Source organism: Hylaeus anthracinus, unplaced genomic scaffold, assembly GCF_026225885.1.
Source record: "Hylaeus anthracinus isolate JK02 unplaced genomic scaffold, UHH_iyHylAnth1.0_haploid 12001, whole genome shotgun sequence".
NCBI lineage: Eukaryota > Metazoa > Arthropoda > Insecta > Hymenoptera > Colletidae > Hylaeus > Hylaeus anthracinus.
In genome coordinates this window covers 8,132,367-8,154,317 of record NW_026534348.1, presented here as the reverse complement: position 1 = coordinate 8,154,317, position 21,951 = coordinate 8,132,367, and the positions used below count along the sequence as shown (strand labels likewise).

Below are 21,951 nucleotides of genomic sequence, written 5' to 3'. Positions count from 1 at the left end.
GCCGAGCAGTTACATTACAGCGTTCTGTTGCAAAGTCAGTCGCCGACTTAACCCGATACGTGCGACGAGCATGCCGTACAGTGGTCTGGATGGCCGGAAACCATCTTAATTACTGTAATTACTTAAAATGTAATTAATAAAATAATATATATTTTGAGTTAATAACGCAATCTCGTGCATCGCTTATTCGACCTCGAAACCCATAATGAAAGAACACGCTCCTTGGCACTCAAAGGATTAACGAAGATACTTTTTGATTTTTTTCAATTCAGATAAGCTGAACGCCTGAAATCGTGGCAACCACGAACATACTTTTATCAGGAGGGACTGTTCAAGATCGCTACGTTTAATTTTTATTATTTTTACTTGCAAATAATTATGTACGTTCTTAAAATCTGAATAAATATATGTACAAAACCCTTAATAAAGATTCTTTATAAATTAAAAGAAAAAAAAAAAGGAAAAAGAATCCTTAAAAAAGGACTAAAAATTGACGCTCTAGCCTGGAATACCCCATTAAGTTTAAATTCTTGTTCAGTATCTGTGAAAATGTTAACATCCACACATATCCGCATTCTACCAATAATCCATAAATCATCATTACAACCTACGTACATTCTATTAAAACGGAAATCGTTATCCGGCATATCGTAGACGAGGTTTCTACCTTTCGATGTCGTTAGCGAATAAAAGGGCCTGAGTGAGATAAAAAGAAATGTGTTCTCTCGAATTTACATGTTCCATCGTCACGTGACATGGAAACCTGGAATAAAATTCCCCTTTCGTCCTCGGGAGTTCGCGGATCAAACGAGCGGCGAGCAATTAATCGGCGAAGTTCGTCAAATTAGTGCGTCGGGCGACACAGCCGGGTAACGGACACTGTTTCGTGCAAACCTTTCTTTCACCAAGGTTGTGCCTTTGTAGCGTGCGAGACAGAGACACCTGGCATGCAATAATTAATCTCATTAGCGGGCGCCGGAGGATCGCGAACTAATGAGATGCCACTGCACGATCTTGGCCCCTCTCGCGCTACGACACGCGTAATCCCGATATATTTTTCTTTCACGCTTCTTTGATACACCCCTCGATGGCCCCGTCCCTCTTTTTAACGAGCACCGCTCACTTTACCGCGGCTTTGCGTAATTTCTCATCGTTCTTTTCTATCTTCTTTTTCGCTCTCATCGACCGTGAGAAACTTTTAATTAGTTTTGACGAATAATGGTTCGAATGGTGCTTCGCCACTCCCCCCACCCCTGCGCCGCGGATATAGTTGATGGAACACGTATGGCAAAAAGATGAGGCTGTGGTGTTTTGGAAAAATGTGGAGGAGGAAAATTTGTCCCGAAGTTAAGAATTTTTTGAATTATTCTTCATTAAAGTGTGGTATAAAGCATCGTGTTATAGTGTCGCGTTATATTAAACAGTTTTATATTCGAAATAACTTCATTGCAAATCGAACATTCGGGCCGATCATTTTCATTCGATGCAAAAAATTACTTTAATTCCCACTCAGCACGGAATATATTATCATCTTTTTGAATTGCCATTTTACCAGTCTTTTGTAACTATAGGGGAAAAAGTGGCAACTTTATTAGATTTGACAACAGCTCAATGATTGGAAACGATAGCGTTAATAAATATCGATAATATAGAAATAAATACTCTCTTGGTATTTCTAAGGTGATCCTTATTAATCGTAATTTTGTGTTCGAGAACAAGTGTAATTTTCCATATAAAAGCGTGTACTTGATTCTTCCGTAATAGATGTAGCGAAATGAAATTGTGCATGTTATCATTTTGTAAACTTTGAACATGTTAAAGAGAGACGCGGATCAAGTGTAATTAATTACAAAATAAGCGGATCTCGCGATCGAATACAAATTTGATTTGTTCAATGTGAATTTGTTTCAATTTTGAAAATGTGTACCTTATGCTAGCGCAATAGATCCAGCGACCTTGAATAGTGAATCTTAAAAATGATTTGTAACCCGAAATAAAAGTAAATTGGACACGAACACCACGTATGAACGGTTACACAATGTAACGAATTATCATTCATACTCTAAAAATCTACAATACTATCATTGAGAAAGAGACGTGTAACGTAATCTTTGGCTGTAAGGAGTAGTTAGATCGTTAAGGGTTAAATTATATTTGAAAGACGCGTTAAAAATATTGAAATAGAAAAAAGTTCGACAAGTAGACCCAAGCTTAGTTTGAAATCAGCATGGAAGAAACTCATTTCAGGAATAGTTGCTGCTCCCACCCCATACGGATCCGAGGCGGCAATACTCGCGGCTACATTTCACCCCTTCCAGCCCCCACGTGCGACCTGTCGAAGCTACCCCATTCGCGGCGCGTCCCCGGACCAACCAGCCCCCAAAGGGACGCGCGTGAATGCACTTTGCCAGCGAAATATTCTCCTCTTCTCGGCTGAAATTTATCGGTGCGACGACGTTAAGCCCCTTTCACGCAGAAAGCGGATTTCTTGTCATCTTTCCCAGCCGGAGGAACCCTTTCCGCGTTGCAAAGAGCCGCGTCAATCCGTGTCTCGGGAATTACGAGCCAAAGTTTCGAAATAAGTACGCCCCTCGGAGCGGGGAGGAACGGGAAATTCGCTTTTAGGGAGCACAATGTGCCTTAAACGGCCCGACACCTTCTTCCGTGAGCGACATTTGATTGCTGGTTTGAAACACGGCCCTGCCATTGTACCGTCGCTCGTACCAATTACTCTCCCGAATAATTTTTAATGGAATCTAATTTAACTTTCATGGCTACAAATACAGAGGGACCTCGATTAACGGGCTTCGCTGGGACCGAGACAAGACAAATCGAAGCTCACCGGGATAATCGAGGCCCGGAGAACAAAAGTTGAAAATTGGATTGTTTATCGGATACACGCTAGACATTTCAATTTGTTCGTTTAAGGGGTTAGTCGCAGTCAGGAAAATGGAAACGGACACTTTCTTGTGTGTTTTTGTTGAGGTATTGAATAATAATTTTTAGTAATGAATATATGACAAAATATGTGTCAAAGAACTATAAACAAATTTTTGTTTTAAAAAGAGGTTAAATCATTTCGTCATAACAGGCGATGGTGCGGGTGGCCATTTTGTTTGCGGCGAGCAAGATTTCTACAAACTGGTATACCTGAAAACAAAAATAAAGATAGATTTGGAGAATAGATTAGACTAATGGGTCCCTGATCGAAGGATTTTGGAAAAAAAGATTAATTTAAATCAAAGCGACGTACATTTCGAGTTGAAGTTCAATTTTCAAAAAGAACTAAAAATTTACGCTCTAGATTAGAGCACCCCCTTAAGAATAAATGTCTCCACAGCGTAATATTCGGTAAAATCCTATCAAATTTTAATTCTTCTTTAAAAACAGAAATCTGGACATCGGCAAAATCCTCGATAAAATACTAATAATGAAGATTTTGAATAAAAAAAAAAAAAAAAAACAAACGAAAGAAAATATCGCTCATAAGTGATTCGAATATGATTCCATCTATCGTTAGGCTCAAGTCGACGAGGCATGAGTTTACTGACGGTGCAGCCATTTGTTGCTCGCGCAGTTATAAATCAGGTGTTTTTGTCGTACACGAGCGTTTAACGCGTCAAGTAGAATCGCAGAAGGACGGGCTTGTTTTACGAGGGTGACCCTTGCGTACAGGAGGGTGGAAACCACTACTTAATCAAGACGTTACACGAGAGTTCTCTTCGCGAGAGTTCTCAGCCTCTGTGGCTCTAGGGTGTTAGTCACCCCTTTTACTACCATCGATCCGCGATGGATAAAAGGTTCGGAACTATTTGAAAACAAGCTGCCACTTACGTGACTCTGTGATATAAATCCTCCTTGGCGAATCGGATCATCCGTTCTTCGTCGTTTTTCCCTCGTTTGTATCCGCCTGACAGTCTTACTTTTATTCTAATCGTTCGATTCTACAAATACCCGGAAGAGAATTACATAAAATCACTTCCTATGGACCTGTTTCCCTTCTTCCTATCTAAAGTTCTAGAAGTAAGTATCCATAAAAGATACGATCTATTGGAAGAACACCTACATATTAACAATAATAGTGCGGAATGTTTATTGTCTAAAAAAAATGGTAAATTCATCAAATAAACCATTGAGTTCGTGTTAAATTCATCACCTAATAAAAATAATCCAATATAAAAAATTATATGGCCGTGAATAATCGGTTGGATATGTCGGGCGAGCATCCGAAATAAATTTTAGACTGGCTCGGTTTAATTTTCGGTTGGGACACGGACGAACTTTATCGCTGCACTAATTACGCACCTCGTAGCTCATGTTTATTAATGTTGACTTGTGCGCACCTGTTTACGGGCAGCGGCGTGTAAACGTTGCGGTCGTATGATAATGACTGGATCCGCGTATTTATGAACTAGCCGCAGAATTTGCTAGGAAATTTCTCACATCAAAAGCGCCGTGTTCTGCAATAACCTAACAGCCGATTCGACCGGATATTACCACGGAGCTGACAATGGCGCTTCAGGCCGCGAAAAAATCGGCCCGCGCCAGAATGCAGACACGTCTGCGCGTAAAGCCGGCGACTTGACTTGCAACAGAACATTGTAATGTAACGCGAGCATTCGCTTAGTCTGGACGGACTAGCGAGCGACGAACCGAGCCGCTCTTGCGCTCGACCGTGCTCCGCTGGTCTGTCGGTTTTTTGACGAACCTCTTTGATCGTCTACTTTTCACTGAACCGAGTAGGAAACATTGAGAGAGAATTCAGCCGCGAGTTCGAAGCGAGCATTCGCGATTCCAAAAACGACCTTGTAACGTAACGCTGGTGCCGAACCGTACAATTCGTGCCGAGCAGTTACATTACGGCGTTCTGTTGCAAGTCAGTCACATCTACGAAGCTACCGCGTGACGAAGGGAATGAACAAGATACAGCGAGAGAGCAATAGTAACCATTGGTGTAAAGTTAACCCTCGTAACACCGAACGCTCGCACGAACGACGGAGTCGGTTCACTATTTAGAACTGAAAATACTCCCGTCATCCATTGGCTTTTCAAAAAAGCCGACTGGTCCAGTTTTAGTATCTTGATATCACAAAAACGTGCTCATTCTTTTTTTAGTTTGTCAATTTAACGAAACAAAATATTCAAATGGAAAATCGAATAACAGTACTTTATCTTCAAATTTTCAATATCCTGATTTCTCTTGAATAATCTCTTGAATAATCTCCTGATTTCTCTTGAATAATCTTATATTACATTTTTAGACTATGTGTATATATATATTTTACAATTGAATAGTATTCAATAAATAACTGCCAGGTTTGACTAACGTTCTCAATATTAGTTTTCGTACAAAATGTAACAAACCTTATTATGTTTATTCTGTTACGATTGCTTAATTGCTCCTCTTTGTTTGTAAACGGAGGTTGCTTCAGTAGGCAGTCTGGTTTAGGCAGATACGCAAGCATTGCTAATTGAAACTTGAAACAAATAGAGGCTATAATGTGTTTGTGTAAGTACTGAAACTTCTGCCATGACTGTCTAACTAGTTTCTCCACGTGTGTAAATACACGTTACTTCAACGCGCAGATTAACGTACGCAGGTATTCAAAAATACAGAATAAAAACAATTAACGATTGTAATTTATGTTTACATTATACTAGCTGCGCCCCGCGTGGAATAATATTTTTATTCTATCCAATATCGTATCACGTTTGCGACTGTATTGTTCACTCACGTAGGCAAATGATTATTGTAGTGTTTATGTAAGTTTGTAGTTAGGTACTTCGTAACCGAACGCATCTAAGGGGAGGTTATCGTCGAGATGCATGAAACATACGTGAAGTTCTGAAATTTTTTTTTTTAGTATTTATAAAATAAATACTTTTTGGATATAGGTTTCAAAGTAATATTTTTTTTGTATAATTGGAAGTTAAATGTCAATCTTTTTAATGAAAAAGGAGTCCAAAATAGCGGTTCCAGCTCAGAAATTCAAATCACCTCCCGAACCACCCTTTTCAAGGTGTTACAACATTTTTGGGACACCCTGTAGATATAGGTACACATTTGTTCTACATACTATTCAATTTAGTACCGCGTGAAACATATATTTATGCATTCAATTGAAAGAAATGTTTTAAAACCAGTCATTCAATGGATCTCGGTAGAAATAAAATGTCGGTAGATTTAGTGTTAAACCTATTACTTATTTCAGGTGTAAAAATCCCTTTTTTTTTTTTTTTTGAAGAGTTACTTTAAACAATTTTGTTAACTACTCATATTTACCGTTACATTATTAGATTGTCCCGAAAGTTTCTTTCGAGACTTGCACTCAATTATTTTGTGCGGCAGTGTTTATAAAAATAGACAACCTAATTACTTAGACATTGATGCTGTAACAGTAATGAAGCGAAATAAATCGTACACAATTCAGTAATGTTACATAAAACACCAAATATTGTGTACGTATTACTTACTAATGAAATGGAAGAAACTTTTGGGACAATCTAATATTTAGATACTACTCTTAACGACTCATTCAGAGTATTCAGACGCTATCATCTTCAACCTCGCGTCTTCTCTCTTAACACCCGTGTCTTGTTCCACATGCCTCCCCTTCAGGATGTGTGTTTTAGCAAACACTCGTATCCGCTCTCTAATTCTCCCCATCTCTAATGATCATCCTCAATTCCTGGAATGTTTAAAGTTACCCCGTGAACATGCAGTTCAACAACCCCCATTGTCCAACGTCAAGGGCTAAAGAGTGTTCTTTCCCGTTTCATTTGGTCAAAGACTAATCGCTGACGGGACGTTACTCTCGCACGTCCGACTGTTCGTATAACGTCTCGACCATTCGTTTCGAAATTAAGATCACGTAGTTCGGGACGCTTCAATCGCGAAATAGGAACGGGGCGGCGCGAACACAACAATTTGCTCCGCGCTGCTTGCCCAGAGGGAAATCACCGGGTTGTGTATACGTTATAAGCACGTCGACGGGGATGATAGTGTGTACGGTGTACGCCATAGTAACCAGGATGTGTTAATAGCTCGAGGTAGTGCCGACGTGGGCTCGGTGCTTAATATGATTGACAGCGCGAATGGGTAATTAACAACCGAGTCGCTTTCATGTGCAGTGCGCGCGAGTGACAGAGAAGGGGTTGGAGGGCGAGGATATTTAGTGTCGGCCAGACTTGCTTCTATAACGCGGTTATCCTAAGTTTAATTACTCCAACAGATATTTTAGGAACGCTGATACCGCGTTTGGCTGAACTCGTGCACGCGACATTCGACTCGCCTTGCTAAGAATGTTTTCGCGTCACGTGAAATTAATCACCTGGCTCTTACCGTGGCTGAGTTTCACTTGGCTCGCAGGGGAAATTAGGAGCGAACTTTCAGCGATTCTCGCATTTTACTTGGGAAACTTACGATGGAAGAAATTTCCAGAAATAAAGTTCTGCTTTTTGCAGAAATAAAGTTCATCGGAACTCGATCATAGCGTTCTTTTGCATTTTGGGTTGAAAACTGTTTTAAGGGGTTGCTATTGGATTATGGGATTCGTAGAAGAAGAAATTCGCAATCTTTAATGCTTTATATTAAATCCTTTATTATTAGAACACGGAGGAACGTCTTTTCGCTAGATGATTCAAGATTTAATTCTCGGGTGCTCCAGAAACGATATCAGTTATTTGAATTCACGATCAACTGTATAGCTCAACAAGTTTAATAATAGCCCCGGGGTAATGGCTTGAGTGCGGATAAGGGGGTGGCGGGGATGAAAGCAGGTGATTAAATTATTTCTTCGGTCTATAGACCAGCCAGCGAGTGTCATTTGACACTGTTTAATACTACTAAGATTCTAGAAGGACGACAAGCTTCGCTGAACCTAGGAATCTTATTTAACTAGTTCAACCATAACTACCCTCTTGTGCATACTAATAATTCAGTTAGAGTTAAGGACGTTAAGGTAGTTGTTCCATGAATTTATTTCATATAGGATTTTAACAAAGCCTCGCTTTATTGTTCTTTGATTAAATATAAATCATGTGAGCCTATATAGATTTGGATTGACCACTCCAGTTTTATAAAAACGATATCGACATTTCGTAATTTTAACGGAGACTCTTATGGAACGTACCGATTTTTATGTGAATTTTTTAAAATTAAATCAAAATGCTATGTAGGAAATTGCTGAAAATTTGATGTATCATAAAAACCGAAATTGTAAACCACTTAAATAAAAACAACAATTATCGACCGTGCCGGTACTGAGATATATTTAATTAAAATCTTTGGAGGCACGTATCAACGTGCCAAAATAAAATTGTTTACCAAATAAAATTGTGTGTAAAACTTTTGTGTCCAAAAAACTTTATGCGATAGGTCGTTGAATTCATTTTGAGATCCTCTATCACGATATGGAAGCAAAAACGTTCAAAGTACCTCCATCTGCAAAAAAAAACAAACTATTATCGCCACCGGATGGCCCACTTCGTACTGTACAATTTGATTTCGACAAATATTTCTGTGAAACTTATAGTTTCGAAGATGTTTGAAGTGCCCCACCCTGTGTAGCAATACCAACCGAAAAATCTAATTACCCACGAGCCAAAAAACAAATACATCGTGTCCCAGAAGTCGACGACTGTGAATCACGGTAGAACTCGTGGCAATCAAGAAATTCACAAAACCCGAGCCCTCTCGACGGAGAGAGACCTTTTAACCTATTTAACGAAGCGTAACAGAGACTCATGCCCTTAACCTGAATTTTTACTCCAATTACCTTTCAAGCTGCAGGTCGATATGGAACCGGAAAGAGTCCTGGCATGATTGGTCACGGCTAGCAGCAAAGGTGTGGCCGTGATGAAGCTTTTCGACTTCGGCACGAACTCTTTTTGCACCGCGTAGCTACGCGTACGTCGACGAAAAATCGGCGACTCGAGGAAGGTGTCGTCGTACTGCGGCATCTTACTGTATCTCGAGCACCCACGATCGATCCTCCAAGCACAGATCCCCGGAAACCTTTATCTTACTCGTATCCATGATTTATCACAGTTTTTTCTATTAAGTTCGATCTTCTTTCACGCGCGGCAGGCACTCTCAACCAACAGCGAAACGAACCGCACTGATCGATACTCGGTTCAAACAGGTTCTATGCGACCTGTTATCGTCACACGTTTTTCACTCACATCATTGTTATCGATTAACCTTAACTTTTAATCGCTTAAATTGTAAATTACATATTTAGAATTCTATTGAAAACTTACTAAAATATATCAAGAAGTTTCTGTGCAGCCAGTTATTTTGACCGATCCCTCGTTCACATCACTATTATCGATTTACCTTCAATTTCAATTGTTTAAATTATAAATTAAATATTTATAATTGTATTGAAAATTTAATAAAATGTATCATGAAGTTTCTCTGCAGCCTATTATTTTCATGTTATTGGAAACAAAAGAAATTGATCGAGTGGTTCGGACTAATTTGCTCGAGGATTAATTATCAAATTTCAGCGTATTTTCGGCGTTATATATATATATGAGACGAGCGAACATTTGAAATTATTGTACATAAATATTGTCGGTGAAGAATTTACTTTTTTTTTTTTTAAATTGCTGGGTCGGAAATTGTATGTTGTTTTATAGTATATACAATATAGGGACTAACAATTATTTTATTAGACTTTAATGGATAATCCTACCAGTGATTATGATTATGCCCATCGAAGAAAATTAAGGAATTAGGAAATTTAAAAAAAATTGAAATATTGTGTTCGTGTAAAACAATTCATCGATAATGTAAAATTATATTTCGTTAGAGTCATAAATATGATTTTTGGGAATGAAAACCGCTCTTTGAAAAAAATGCAAAGCTTTTTTATGTAAAAAGGATTGCAAAATAGTGAGATATATCGAGAAAATATTAAACAAATGTAATGTAACGTAAAATGAGTGACGAATTTAATTTGTCCAGATAATTACTCGGGTCGATCATATAATTTTTGGCGTTATTATTTGCTGAATGATCCGATGCGTTAGATAAAGTGAAAATTACGAGAAAATGATTAATTTTTCATGCGATTTGTGAAACTAGTTTTTACAAATCTTTATAGAAACAGAATTCGATTGCAAAATATCAAATCTGAAAAGCACGAATATTTAGATTAAGTGTGATCGATGACAGTACACCTGAATATAAGAGCGATGATACATTTAGCAGCCTCGAGTACTATACCAAAGTAGAGTACCGAGATACTCTCGGCTTCCAGGATGTCTATTTTAACGCGACGGACGTTCCGTTACGATTTCTGCCGCTTCCGTGTCTTATATGCAACTTCGTGAGCATAGTAATAGAATGAATATTTCATATTTTCAAATCTACCACAAGTCAATAATTTGACTGATCTGAGAACTCAATATACACAGTGTGGGTGCAAAAAAGGTTTACTCGATAATTTTGTGCAGAACAATCATTGAAGATTTTGAAATAATTTCCACTCCCAACCCCAGGAGTGGAAATTATGGTGTTATTGAATAGCATTCTTAAAAATATCAAATACTTCTACTTTCATTTTTCTGATCTGATCTTGTTCTTTTTGCCGATTACAGCGTCATCTGTAAATCAAAATTCAAAAACTTGTAGGTCAAATTGGGGTACTTTTTTCTGGAGAATGGCGATGGTGGTTGAGTTTGGTATCATTGGATGACCCCTGCGAGACGAACAACTTTTATTACTCACTTTTTTGATCCGATGGATATTTCCCGAGATATTTCTACGCCTTCAGATAAATCGTTCACTCTGCGTATATTATTTTAGATGAAGTATATGAAACAAAATTAAAAATTTGCAAAGTTATAACCGCAGTTATAACTGTCTTTCGATACAATTGTTTGAAAAGCTCGTCGATGAATCCAAATATGATTACTCCGCATTAATAAATATCAATTTATTATAAATTACCTTTTAACTTGCATTCCTCCTCGAAAAACACACAAATACGATTTCGTATTGAATTTAATGGCCGATCACGTAAATATCCATGGCTCGATATCAATTTTGTACTCCTATTAATTTCAATCGCAATAATTTCCGAGATGGTTAAGTTTGCTGTTAGACTTGAAAGAGCGTCAAATGTTTCTCACCAAACAATGGAATCCAATAACATACCCATTCGAATGGAATCCGATAAAACGTAGAGCGCTGTCGCACGATCCTATTCAAAGTGACCGTTCGTGGATAAAAATGCATTGGCCAGAAATTCGAGTATACGTATGTTACGACAAAGAAGCATCTCGGGATTCTTGAAGGTCCATAGGTTCGTACGACAAACGATCAACGATTACTGGAGCGAAAAGTCGATCGTCGTTCCTCCAGCTTCGACCACCTACCGCGGTTACACGGTGCTTTTAGTACTACTTTCAGAACGATGTGTATAATTCGATACGAGACTAGGAGGTCAATCGTGTAACTCGTTCCACGCTGGCTTGAACACAAAACACCCCAGGGATTTTCTGGCTTGGTTGTTCTGCACAAAATTATCGAGTTTTCTAGAAATATTTATATACGCTTGGCCGCTAGTTTGGTTCCTTTGACGAAGTAATGAAACGTGGTTCTGACCGATAAAATAAAAGCGTGGTGACACGACGAATACCGACGCTCGGTTTGCCAATACAGAGAAGTCGAAGACGTGGGTTAGGGTAATGGTACGAGACTCCAAGGTTTTGGACATTAAATTCAGAATAAGAAACATAACGTATCGGACAAATGATGATTTCTTTGCTTGCCAATGTTTTCACCTAAAACAACTCTAAGGCCAACGAGCTACTTATACAATATCCACCGAGTCTATATAAATATTTTTATATAAATATTTTCAACCATTTCTTGGTCGTCTTCAGCTGAACAAAGTTATTAAATAAATGCAACGAGAGAAAATTACAATAATAATCAGATACGAATGTGACTTGCAAGGTTTACAAGATGTTTTATAACAAAATAATGTAAACGTTACGTTTAGGGAAGGGAAACTTGAGTTCGACGGTTAGGGTGTCAGTTAGTTGAGAGACTCGATGGTGAACGCGACTACCTCTCTGAGCCTCTAAATGATAAATAAAATATCATTTGATATAAAACTATATTCTTATTTTATTTCTTGTTTCCACCCATAATATAACACATCTCGGCGTAATCGGGGAACATACATAAAAAAAAAATATACACGTCGAATTGAGTAACCTCCTCCTTTTCGAAGTCGGTTGGAAGAGGACTTTCGATTTCGTAGTTTTTATTTTTGAAACTAAACGTCGGATAAATAAACTATAAACGTAAAAATGTTTCGTGTTATCATTCTCTGTAAGGTGATACTTGTTTAAAATTCGACTGTTTGGGTGATGCGCCTCTTAGAATTTCCATCAAAAAACGTCCGGTAGTCAAACGGTTAATTAATGCAGTTTGACGGTAATCAGGCAAATTTACAGGAATGTTGTACCCAGTCGAGATTCCCTGATTAATAATAATTAGCACTGATGAACTTGCGACCCAGTTACGGTGAGCTTCCTGTCGCGCCCGAGGCACTTTCGTTATTTTCGGAGTTCGATGGACCGGCCGCCGATTTAACTCTTTCAGAACCGTTGCCACAGACGTACGAGGTGTCATGCCAACTGTACGAAGCTATAAACATCGCCTCCAATGTTCACGATGTGAGAGAAATCCGCTTTTCATTCATAAAACGCATCATCTTGATGGCAACACTAACAATTACTAATTTATACAAAATATTGTGGAATGTACTGTCTGAACAACTTTGATTTATTTATTTAATGAGCGTTTTAATTCCTAATAAGAGCGTTACTCGCTGCATAAATGTTGCAAGTGTCGTTTGGTGAATCCGATAAATCGGATAAATCATCAAACAACAATTCACTTTGATTTTTCTTTTCTTTAAATCTTTTATACAACTTTTACAGAACTAGCACCTATTTTATAAAATAATTTTTGTTATAAATTATCAGTAACAGTTTGCAAGTGTAAATGATTTTTAAAAAGCTGTCTCCTTATAAATTGAAACACAAACCTTGAAAGAACAAAATGTACAACAATAAAACACTTTCTAAGGTGTGTACACTTTATAAGATTTTACATCTGTGAAACACTTCACAGATCTACTTCACAGATCTACTTCACAGATCATATGCTTCGAATGTCAACATTCAGTTAGTTTGCTAATCGTTTGTCACAAGAATGCGCAAGGCCTCGTTACCCTGGTAACGTAACAAACATATTTGCCTCTGATTGCTTGCGTCACCGATTCTGTCGAAAAATCATGAATACGAGATATATTTTATGACCCGGTCGCAACGTTCGGTTTACAAAAAACGAGATATCTCGCGACCCGTGCGCAATGAGTTAAAATCCTTCGTTAAATAAATCCACGGAACAACTACCTTAACGTAACGGTTGGAAATGAATCGCGACGAACGACATTGCATCCAAAAATAAATTGAACGCGCCAACTGGCAAATCTGCCGGTTCGTTTTTCCCCATATTATCCAAATTTTCTATCGTTTTCTGATAGGCTCCAATCGAACAGTTTCACGACGAAAGTAATTACGATGCCATGGCGGCGTTCAGAAATTTGATATAAAAACATCACCGCACGCGGCAGACAGATATTAAAAAGATGAAACAAAAAAAGAGAATCAAATGAATTGCGAAACATGTGCCGCGTAATTAAACTCCACAGTCTGGGGATGACAAAATATTTAATAAACGCGAATGGTAATCAAACACTCTGCTTTTGTTTTTTCCCGGTAGCCCACGTTTTCGAGTGAAATAAATATCACGGTGCGTTTCATAAATGAGAACTCGTTTCGCCATTTTTCGATTACCCTGGCGTTGCCCACTTTGGCTGTACAAAAATGTGAAGGCACGTATACCATTAGTCACTTGCCCCATCGCAGTAGAAATAGTTACGAACGAACCTCCGTAAGTTTTGCGTTAAAAATGACGCAAGTACGTAAAATCGTCACTGGCACTTAAACTGTAATAGAAGTTAGTCTACTTTTGATAGAGTCAGGATAGCTGCGCGCAGTAGGATTTTCCGTGGACCGTGCACGTGGATCTGATCGCGAAAAAAGTTCTGCGCTGCTCGAGACGCATCGACTCGCTTCTATTCCGCTAACTAATAGAACCTTGATCGTTTATTGCGCAGCGTCTATGTTCCGCTCGCTCCAGATCAGCGTGTCGCGATCTAGGTCGTTAAGAGCATCGCGGAGATCTTTTAATCTCCGCCTTGTGGAAAAAAAAATCGACCAGAAACGACGAAACGCGAGACGCCAGTGTCTGGAGCAAAAGTACGTTTGACAAGTTGATACGGTGTCGGTTTCGCGATATCGTTTAATCTGAACGTTGTTTGCGCGAACACGACGACTTCGTGCGACGCGTTTTAACTTGCTTTTGGTCGATGTCCGCGTTCAAATGGCACGTATGTTTCGTTAAAAACGTATAAATGCTGCGGAAATGTACTTGGCGAATTGGGTTAACGCATTTTATACAGACGCGGTTGACGATCGAAACGCCGATCGAGATTCGAAACTTTCCACTTTGCTCCGGGAAGAAAATGACTAAACAGTATTACAATGACTCTCTGTATTATGTGGAAAGCACCGATAGGAATAGTCTGTTCTGTTTTAAAATAGTGTCACTGTTGAGTATACTTTTCCGCGTGACTTATCGAGATAAAGTTAAAGGAAAAACCATGGAGTAAAATATAAAGTACTGTTATAGAACTTTATTCTTGAGAAAATCAAATCCGAAAATTCAAAACCACCTACGACCTGCCTACCAACCACCAACCGCTTGACAAATACGTTTTTCTGTGATTCGATATATTCGTGTTTGTGAAAATTGACGGTGATCATGTCGAAAATAATAAATTTTTCCATTAAAGTTTGTACATTTATTTCGAAACGCAATAATTCGTTATTTCGCTATTATACATATAACGATTATTGTAATACGTGAACAGAATTTTGCACGCGTTAAGTTAAAGAGATACGAACCGATTCTATCAATTTAAATTAAATGATTCATTATGATCTGCTCCGGGCATCAATGTCTATTTCATACTCACGTCTCCTGTTTGCGACACTGACCAATTCGGACGATTGAAAAATCGTTCTCTATAATATTCAATTGTACCGCAGTACTTTGATGCTAACCGGGAATCAAATAATGTTGTAAGGCTGACAGAAGACAAATTATGCCATCGACACTTTCGAACGCAAATAGAAATAATATATCGTAACAAAAATTAGATGAGATATAGTCAAACGCGTAACCGCAAACCTCCAAATTCAGTTTTCACGAAAACAAAACACTGCACGATAAAAATTCATTGCGATTCAAGATTGCGTTGACGACTAGCTTCGCAATAATTATAGTATGTGATCGTTATAGTCCGAGCAGTCTTTATTAAAATTACTTTGTTCAGGCTTACAATTCTTTATAATACGATTTATAATATATAATAATATTTATTAAGATTTATAATTCCTTGTTCAGTTCGTTTGGTTTACATACCAAGAAGGGCCTACAATTGGAAATGTTTTGATCAAATTTGCTCAAACTACAATGACCTTGGGATATAAGTTTTATTCCACACCTTTGATATATTCTTGCACGAGGGGTCGCTCTTTTCTCAGTGATTCTACGTACCCATCTACGCCGTGTGTACGAATTTTACTATCTGCTTAAAAAACCATATCGCTATCAGCAAAAGATATCACGCCCTACTAAAATCTTGCGACGTATTCATTCGTCGATTTCCATTCAATGTTAAGTTACAAATTCCTCTATTATCCCAGTCTCAAATGCACTGATGAGTAGACTGCGGATCTTCACGCAATTATAGGAAATTTGAACGTGCAAGAAATTACAAAATGCGAACAATATGCAAGAACATAAAAAAGATTGAAAGTAAAGCTCATGCTATAATATTTGCAGAATAAAATAAATTCCTATTTAGGTTCAATTTTTGTAGCCACGTTCGCCAAGATTTCATTTTGCATCAAGATCCGCAGTATACTGATGAGCAACGTTCGATCTAAAAAAAAAAATGATATTACGCATACTTACGCGATATCATCGTTATTTAAAAATATGACCAAATCGCGAGAATCATTTTAAAACGTTACAGTTGTCGGAATTTCTCCGTGCAACCATCTCGAAACCAACCAACCGATAATTTTTCGTTTCGCTCTTCAAATACATAAAGAACAATTGCAAAACTGTATTTAAATATGTCGTTTTTAAAAGATCAATTTTATATTACTCAGTTTATTTCACCATTTATTATTTCATTCGCTAAGCGCGATTGCACTTGTTCTTCTGGTGACAATTTAGTGGACACGGGCTACTCTAGTTTAGATTCTCAATTTCAATATGATTTTTAGAGAATTAAATTGAAAAGAAACTGATAAATCTAATAGGCTAGTACTTTGCATACATATTTGCACACGTTAAAAGAATCGATACAAAATTTAACGAAGCATTTTATTAAAAACTGTGTAAGTTTTAGATGAACAGCAGTCACGTAACAGGAGGTAACAAACAAAATTTTCTTTTATTCTTTATGCATTTGAATATCGTTCAAAACTTGATAAATATAAAGCCACAGAAATGGATAGATAAAGGAACTTGAAGGTTAAACAGAATTTTTAAACGTACGCGACGCAATTTGAAACACATCATTTCGAAGCAAACGCATTTTATGTTTCTCACATGTCTCGTTTGAACATTTGTAAGTCTAGAAAATGTCCAATTTCACCTAAATAGTTTACGAACGCATTTCTAAATCCCTAACTCTAACCGCGATATAAAAACATCGTTTCTTTTACCAACATTAGAACACCCCTTCGAGAAAAATCTCAACTCTGTCCACCTTGCACAGTCGCGGAATATTGGAGCACCGAAACCACAGATCCACTAAGCAACGATCACACAAAATCCAACGATCGAAAATCCAACTCCGCACAGAAATCACGATCGAGTAAGTCGGACTCTCCGATCCTCGACACCACGGATAAATAATTCACACGTGCAGCGATCGCGAAAAATTGCACGATGGGGAAACTTGGAATCCAACGTCTTCAATCTTCAATCGTGGATAGATTCGCACACATTGACACGGCGACCGTGAAAAATCGAAGCGTCTGAGAGGCTTCGGGTGATACGTAAGACGATACGGATCTATATCCGTCGATTTTCCGAGCGGTCGATCGAACCAGCGAAGCTTCTCCGCGGCGAAACGATCGCGGAAGAGCAGAACCGCGACAAAACGACGTCTAAACGCGCGAGTTGCTCGTCTACGCGAGACCACCGAGCGTAAATCTGGTCCACACGGATCGGGTTCCAAACAGGTCTGGCCTGACGTGCGCCGTTCTCGGCAACTTGCCCGCGAATCGGAGGTGGACTGTTGTCGCTCGTGGTCCGTGGACCGTCCGCTGCAGAATCGCCCCGGTAATATCTGTGACTTTGGCCGGGAAAGAAGGCTTGTCTATTTTAACAGGTCGGAGAGAGGAACGGACCGAGCAAAATTTTGCGCGCGCGAGAGAGAGAGAGAGAGAGAGAGGGGGGGGGAGAAGAGGCATCAAAGAAGGAGAGACTTTGCACAAAGACAAAGAGAGCGAGCGCATGATGTATCCGACAGGGTTAACAGAGAAGAGGGACAAAAGAGATCTCGCACAGAGGCAAACTATTACGGCCGTTCTTTATTTCAGCGAGGAAAGTGCACGCGAAAGAGAGAGAGAGAGGTCTACGAAAAGACCGGGAGACAAAGGAGGTGGTACAATTTATTTGCGGACCCTTGCAGCACTGTGTCAGTATGCGACGGACGGCACAACTATTTTTCTTCCTCTGCGTTTGTCGTCCGTCTCTTGGCGTGACGGTGCAACGGGGTATTGCCATTGCCATTGTGCCCCGCAGATCGGAATGAATTGTGAAAGAAAACCGGAGATTTCATTTTCAGACGTCGTTTCCCGTTGTCGTTTCCTCTGCTTCGCTTTCGAGTCGCGAGGCGACGTGGTCACGGTCACGCGCTTTAGGTTCAGAGGTGGGACGTCGCGGATGCCAAGTTTCTCGCGCGCGATTCGTCTTCGCCTCTTTGGCCAGCCTCTCTCATAGGCGTGGGGGATCTTTTGGTATTGGCCAGGTGGCGCAAATTCTGTAAATTCTGTAATTCTGCAAATTTTAGAAATTAATTTTGCGAAAACTATCGAACCTACAGTACCGGGGTTTTGTTTTTATACATAATAAAATACGTTTCAACTAACAACACAAATTTTGATGAAACACTTCATTGGAATCTATACAAGTTACGCGCTGTTATGCAGGTTGTGGCGTGAGAAAATGCAAAAAAAAAAAAAAAAAAATCGAATTTTTTTGAAGTTTCTAGACGATAATACCCCGTTAACTCTTTCCACCCGTCTTCTTTTGTGTTTGTATTCTATTCGTTCCTCTTTTCGAAGTTAATTGTACCAAGGGCGGAGTCTGGTCCAGCTAATATATTTTTCTAATGCGTATCATTTCCAGATATAATTACTTTTTGTTATTGAAACATTTTTTTTTTTTACATATAGAGGGCCGTTCAAAGAAGAAAATTTGACAATGTAGATTTAATTTGAATGTATACATATATACAGTGGGTGTAGAATGTATTCGTACACCGATCAATTTCCCAAAAAACTTTTGTGTGAAATTGTAGTTTCCTAACTTCTTTTTTTATAATCAACGATATTTTACATATTCTCGGAAGTCTCTAAGATAGATATAGTCCAAACAATATTTACGAGTTGATATAATTTGTGAAATTAACAAAAAAATGAGAAAAGTGGGTAAAAGTATAGAAGCAATAATATGATTTTTTTTGAGTCCTTACAAGCTCAATTTGGTTTAGGAGCACTTTTACTATCTTATCCGGATACACCCTTAAAATTAATAAGGATTTCTAAAAAAAAAATGGATTTTCACACAGAAAAACATTACCGAGATTTCTTTACAGATGACTTTCCTACGGAAAGGCTAGAAGAATGTACTTCCAACACACGTTTTAAAATTAATAAAAATATAAATCAATCTACGTAATACAATTACGACATCACTTTGAACCGTGTCGATTTTAAAAAATGGATTAAGCTATGAATTTTTTCCTGGACTACACAGATTCATTTTAGTACAAATAATTCTATAATACTTCTTCTGCAGTAAAGAAATTCTTAGAGTCGTTATTTAGATTTTGTAGAAACGAAGGCGAACGGAAAAACGTAGAAAAATTTCCAGGGGAATCGTGGATATGGTATCCATCGCACCCGTATCTCGGATGATTTTAATCATTGAAGTTATTTGTACAAAAGTTGTTCCATGCGCAAACGAAAACCACGATAACGAAGTGTAATTTTAGCTCCTCAAACAAATTGAAATTTGTACGGAATTTTCGTCTTTCTCGCGTCTCAAACTCTTAGCGAATTCCGAGCAGCGTTTCTCACGCATAAAAATATCTTTTATAGGCTAATGAAACAGAATCTCTATTAGATCTGCGAGCAAATAAAAATGAGATACACGTCAATTTTAAAATGTTACCGATCCTTACTCTATAAATATAACACTAAAATACAAAGTATAAATAAAACTTACAGAAGATAATACGCATTCCTATCAGTATTTTGCGTCTTACGCGTATCTAAGAGAACGGTTAATTAATCTGTTCGCTATACTTACACAGGTATCTCGGTATCTCCGCGAATAGCTTGCAAAAATCGCAGAGATTACGTTATAACGATAACGAACGATAACGATGACTAATTTCGCCGGACTTCAGGCATGATTACGGATTCAACGGAATGCCCCGCCGAAGGAAAAATCAAGGCGAAGGGATCCCTTGGATCGGGAGCTATATCGGGATCAACCGTAACACGTGCGACGACCGGTTTTCGCACGTGCGCCGCGCTCTAATCCGTATACGCGCACGCATTTGTCCGACGAAACGTGAAAACAGATGCATATTCATGAGTCCACGGTGAACGCCATGCACCCTCCGGGGCAACCTGCGTGTTCCTGGCAGTGCATCGTTAGTCGATGCAGGATGGGGAACATTTGGCCCTAGGTTAGCCATAGATACTGTTAGGGTCGAGGAACGGAACAATCTCAACGCGAATGCAATTTCCAGCCAGATAGAGACCTACCGAATATGCTACCGTATACGTACTGTTCAGGATAAGGTAGGTTTTTATATACGAGGGCGGATCGAATATAAACGAGACTTTATTTTTAAAATACTTTTATTCAGTGTAATCAAATATCCAAGCACGTATCATTTTTCAACATAATCCCCTGCTTTGGAAATGCATTTTTCCCAGCGGATTGGAAGGTTTTTAATTGCAGTATCGTAAAACGAAGAGTGCTGCGTTAGGAACCAATTGCGCACAAAGGCCCTCCACCGCCGAATCGTCTAGGAACCGTTGTCTTCCTAGTGCTTCTTTGAGTGGCCCAAAGAGATGAAGATCGCAGGGCGATAGGTCAGGGCTGTAGGGAGGATGGTCAAGTGAAGTCCATCTCATTTCCTCTAATGTTTGGCAAGTTAGAGCTGCAGTATGGGGCCGAGCGTTGTCGTGGAGGAGAACGACGTCTCGAATCGGTTGGTTACGTCCTTTGGAACGATAAGCGATCTTTACCTCCCTTAAAAGCTCACAGCTCCCATAAGTCATACCAACCTGCGTTGTAATTTCAGAAAGTTGTCAGACGTCGATCGCTTTCAACAAGGATTCGAATCGTGCGAATGTTCTCCTCCGTAATGCTGCTTCGAGGACGGCGATCACGTTCCACATTTTCAACTTGTTTACATCCTTCCTTGAATTTCTTATGCCAGGCAAACACGCGAGCCCTTGATAGTGTTTGATCACCAAACTAAAAACAGTTGTTTTGTCTTTCTTTGCTATCCCTACGAAATTTCTCTCACTTGAATTTCACCCATCCGCATAGCAGTCCACGCGCTTTTACTAAGCGTCTCTCCATGTTTTCATCGGGAGTCCTATTTACAAGCGCAGCATCAACAAGATACCCAACGAAACCAGGACTTCGACAAAGCCCGTATCAGACACAATCTCCGTGGCAAGGGAGAAGGTAAGGGATCCGTGGCAGTCTCGAATAGAATTTAATCATATTTCGTTGGGGGCCCCCCCCCCCCCCCCCCTCTCTCTCTCTCAGCTGTTCTTTTGGCGTGACAAAGTCGGTTCAATCTCCGCGGGCGTAGGAGGCCCTTGTAGACCTTTTCCCCGTTGTACGACACAAGTCGACACCATAGAATTATTACCCCGTCTAGTTGGAAATTTAATGAGAGTTCGCTCTTCACCGACCGACAGAATTCCCCCGACGACGGCGCCGCGCGGATTTATTATTGACCGAGCTTTCGCTGCCTCTAGCGATGGGATCAACTTCAATAGCTGTACCCCACGGGCGAATTGCGTTACGTCTGAATTCTTAAAATTTAATATTATAACCCTTTTTACCGACGGACAACGATGTATCGTCGTTAACCCTTTCACTGCGGGACAATTTTTACTTGAAACTCTAAGTGGCGTACAGGTGTGAATTTAAAACAAATATCAGCTTATTGGGAATGATAAGGCGGAATTTTGTATATTTACAGTTTGCTCATATAGGATGTTTAGTTTCAACGATAAAAATTGAAAACTTAGAAGATCTTTTGCCTGAAATTCAATGTTTGCAACGAACTTCGAACGTTTACGATATAAAGTTTCATCGATAGAGTGCTCTACATTATCGAACTTTATCGATAGAGTGATCTACATTATCGATCTTTATCGATAAAATCTTCTACATTACCAAGCTTTATCGATAGAGTGTTCTACATTACCAAGCTTCATCGATAGAGTGCTCTA

General features: G+C 39.0%; 1 protein-coding gene across 7 annotated transcripts in view; it reads right to left on the bottom strand.

Moving 5' to 3' along the window:
- Positions 1-21,951, bottom strand: part of LOC128891167 (guanine nucleotide-releasing factor 2) — an 82,052-nt gene that overhangs the window by 52,596 nt on the left and 7,505 nt on the right. The window contains exons 1-2 of one of the 7 annotated variants that reach the window (XM_054150444.1): positions 16,898-16,912; positions 8,778-9,217 (exon numbers count right to left, since the gene is read on the bottom strand). The exons of 1 other annotated variant lie outside the window; for it this stretch is intronic. In XM_054150444.1, the coding sequence (XP_054006419.1) occupies positions 8,778-8,961 (184 nt within the window). In that variant the 5' untranslated portion in view covers positions 8,962-9,217; positions 16,898-16,912. Of the gene's footprint in view, positions 1-8,777; positions 9,808-16,897; positions 16,913-21,951 lie in introns of those variants that run through there. 5 more of the 7 variants (XM_054150443.1, XM_054150448.1, XM_054150446.1 and 2 more) reach the window with 5 other exon arrangements.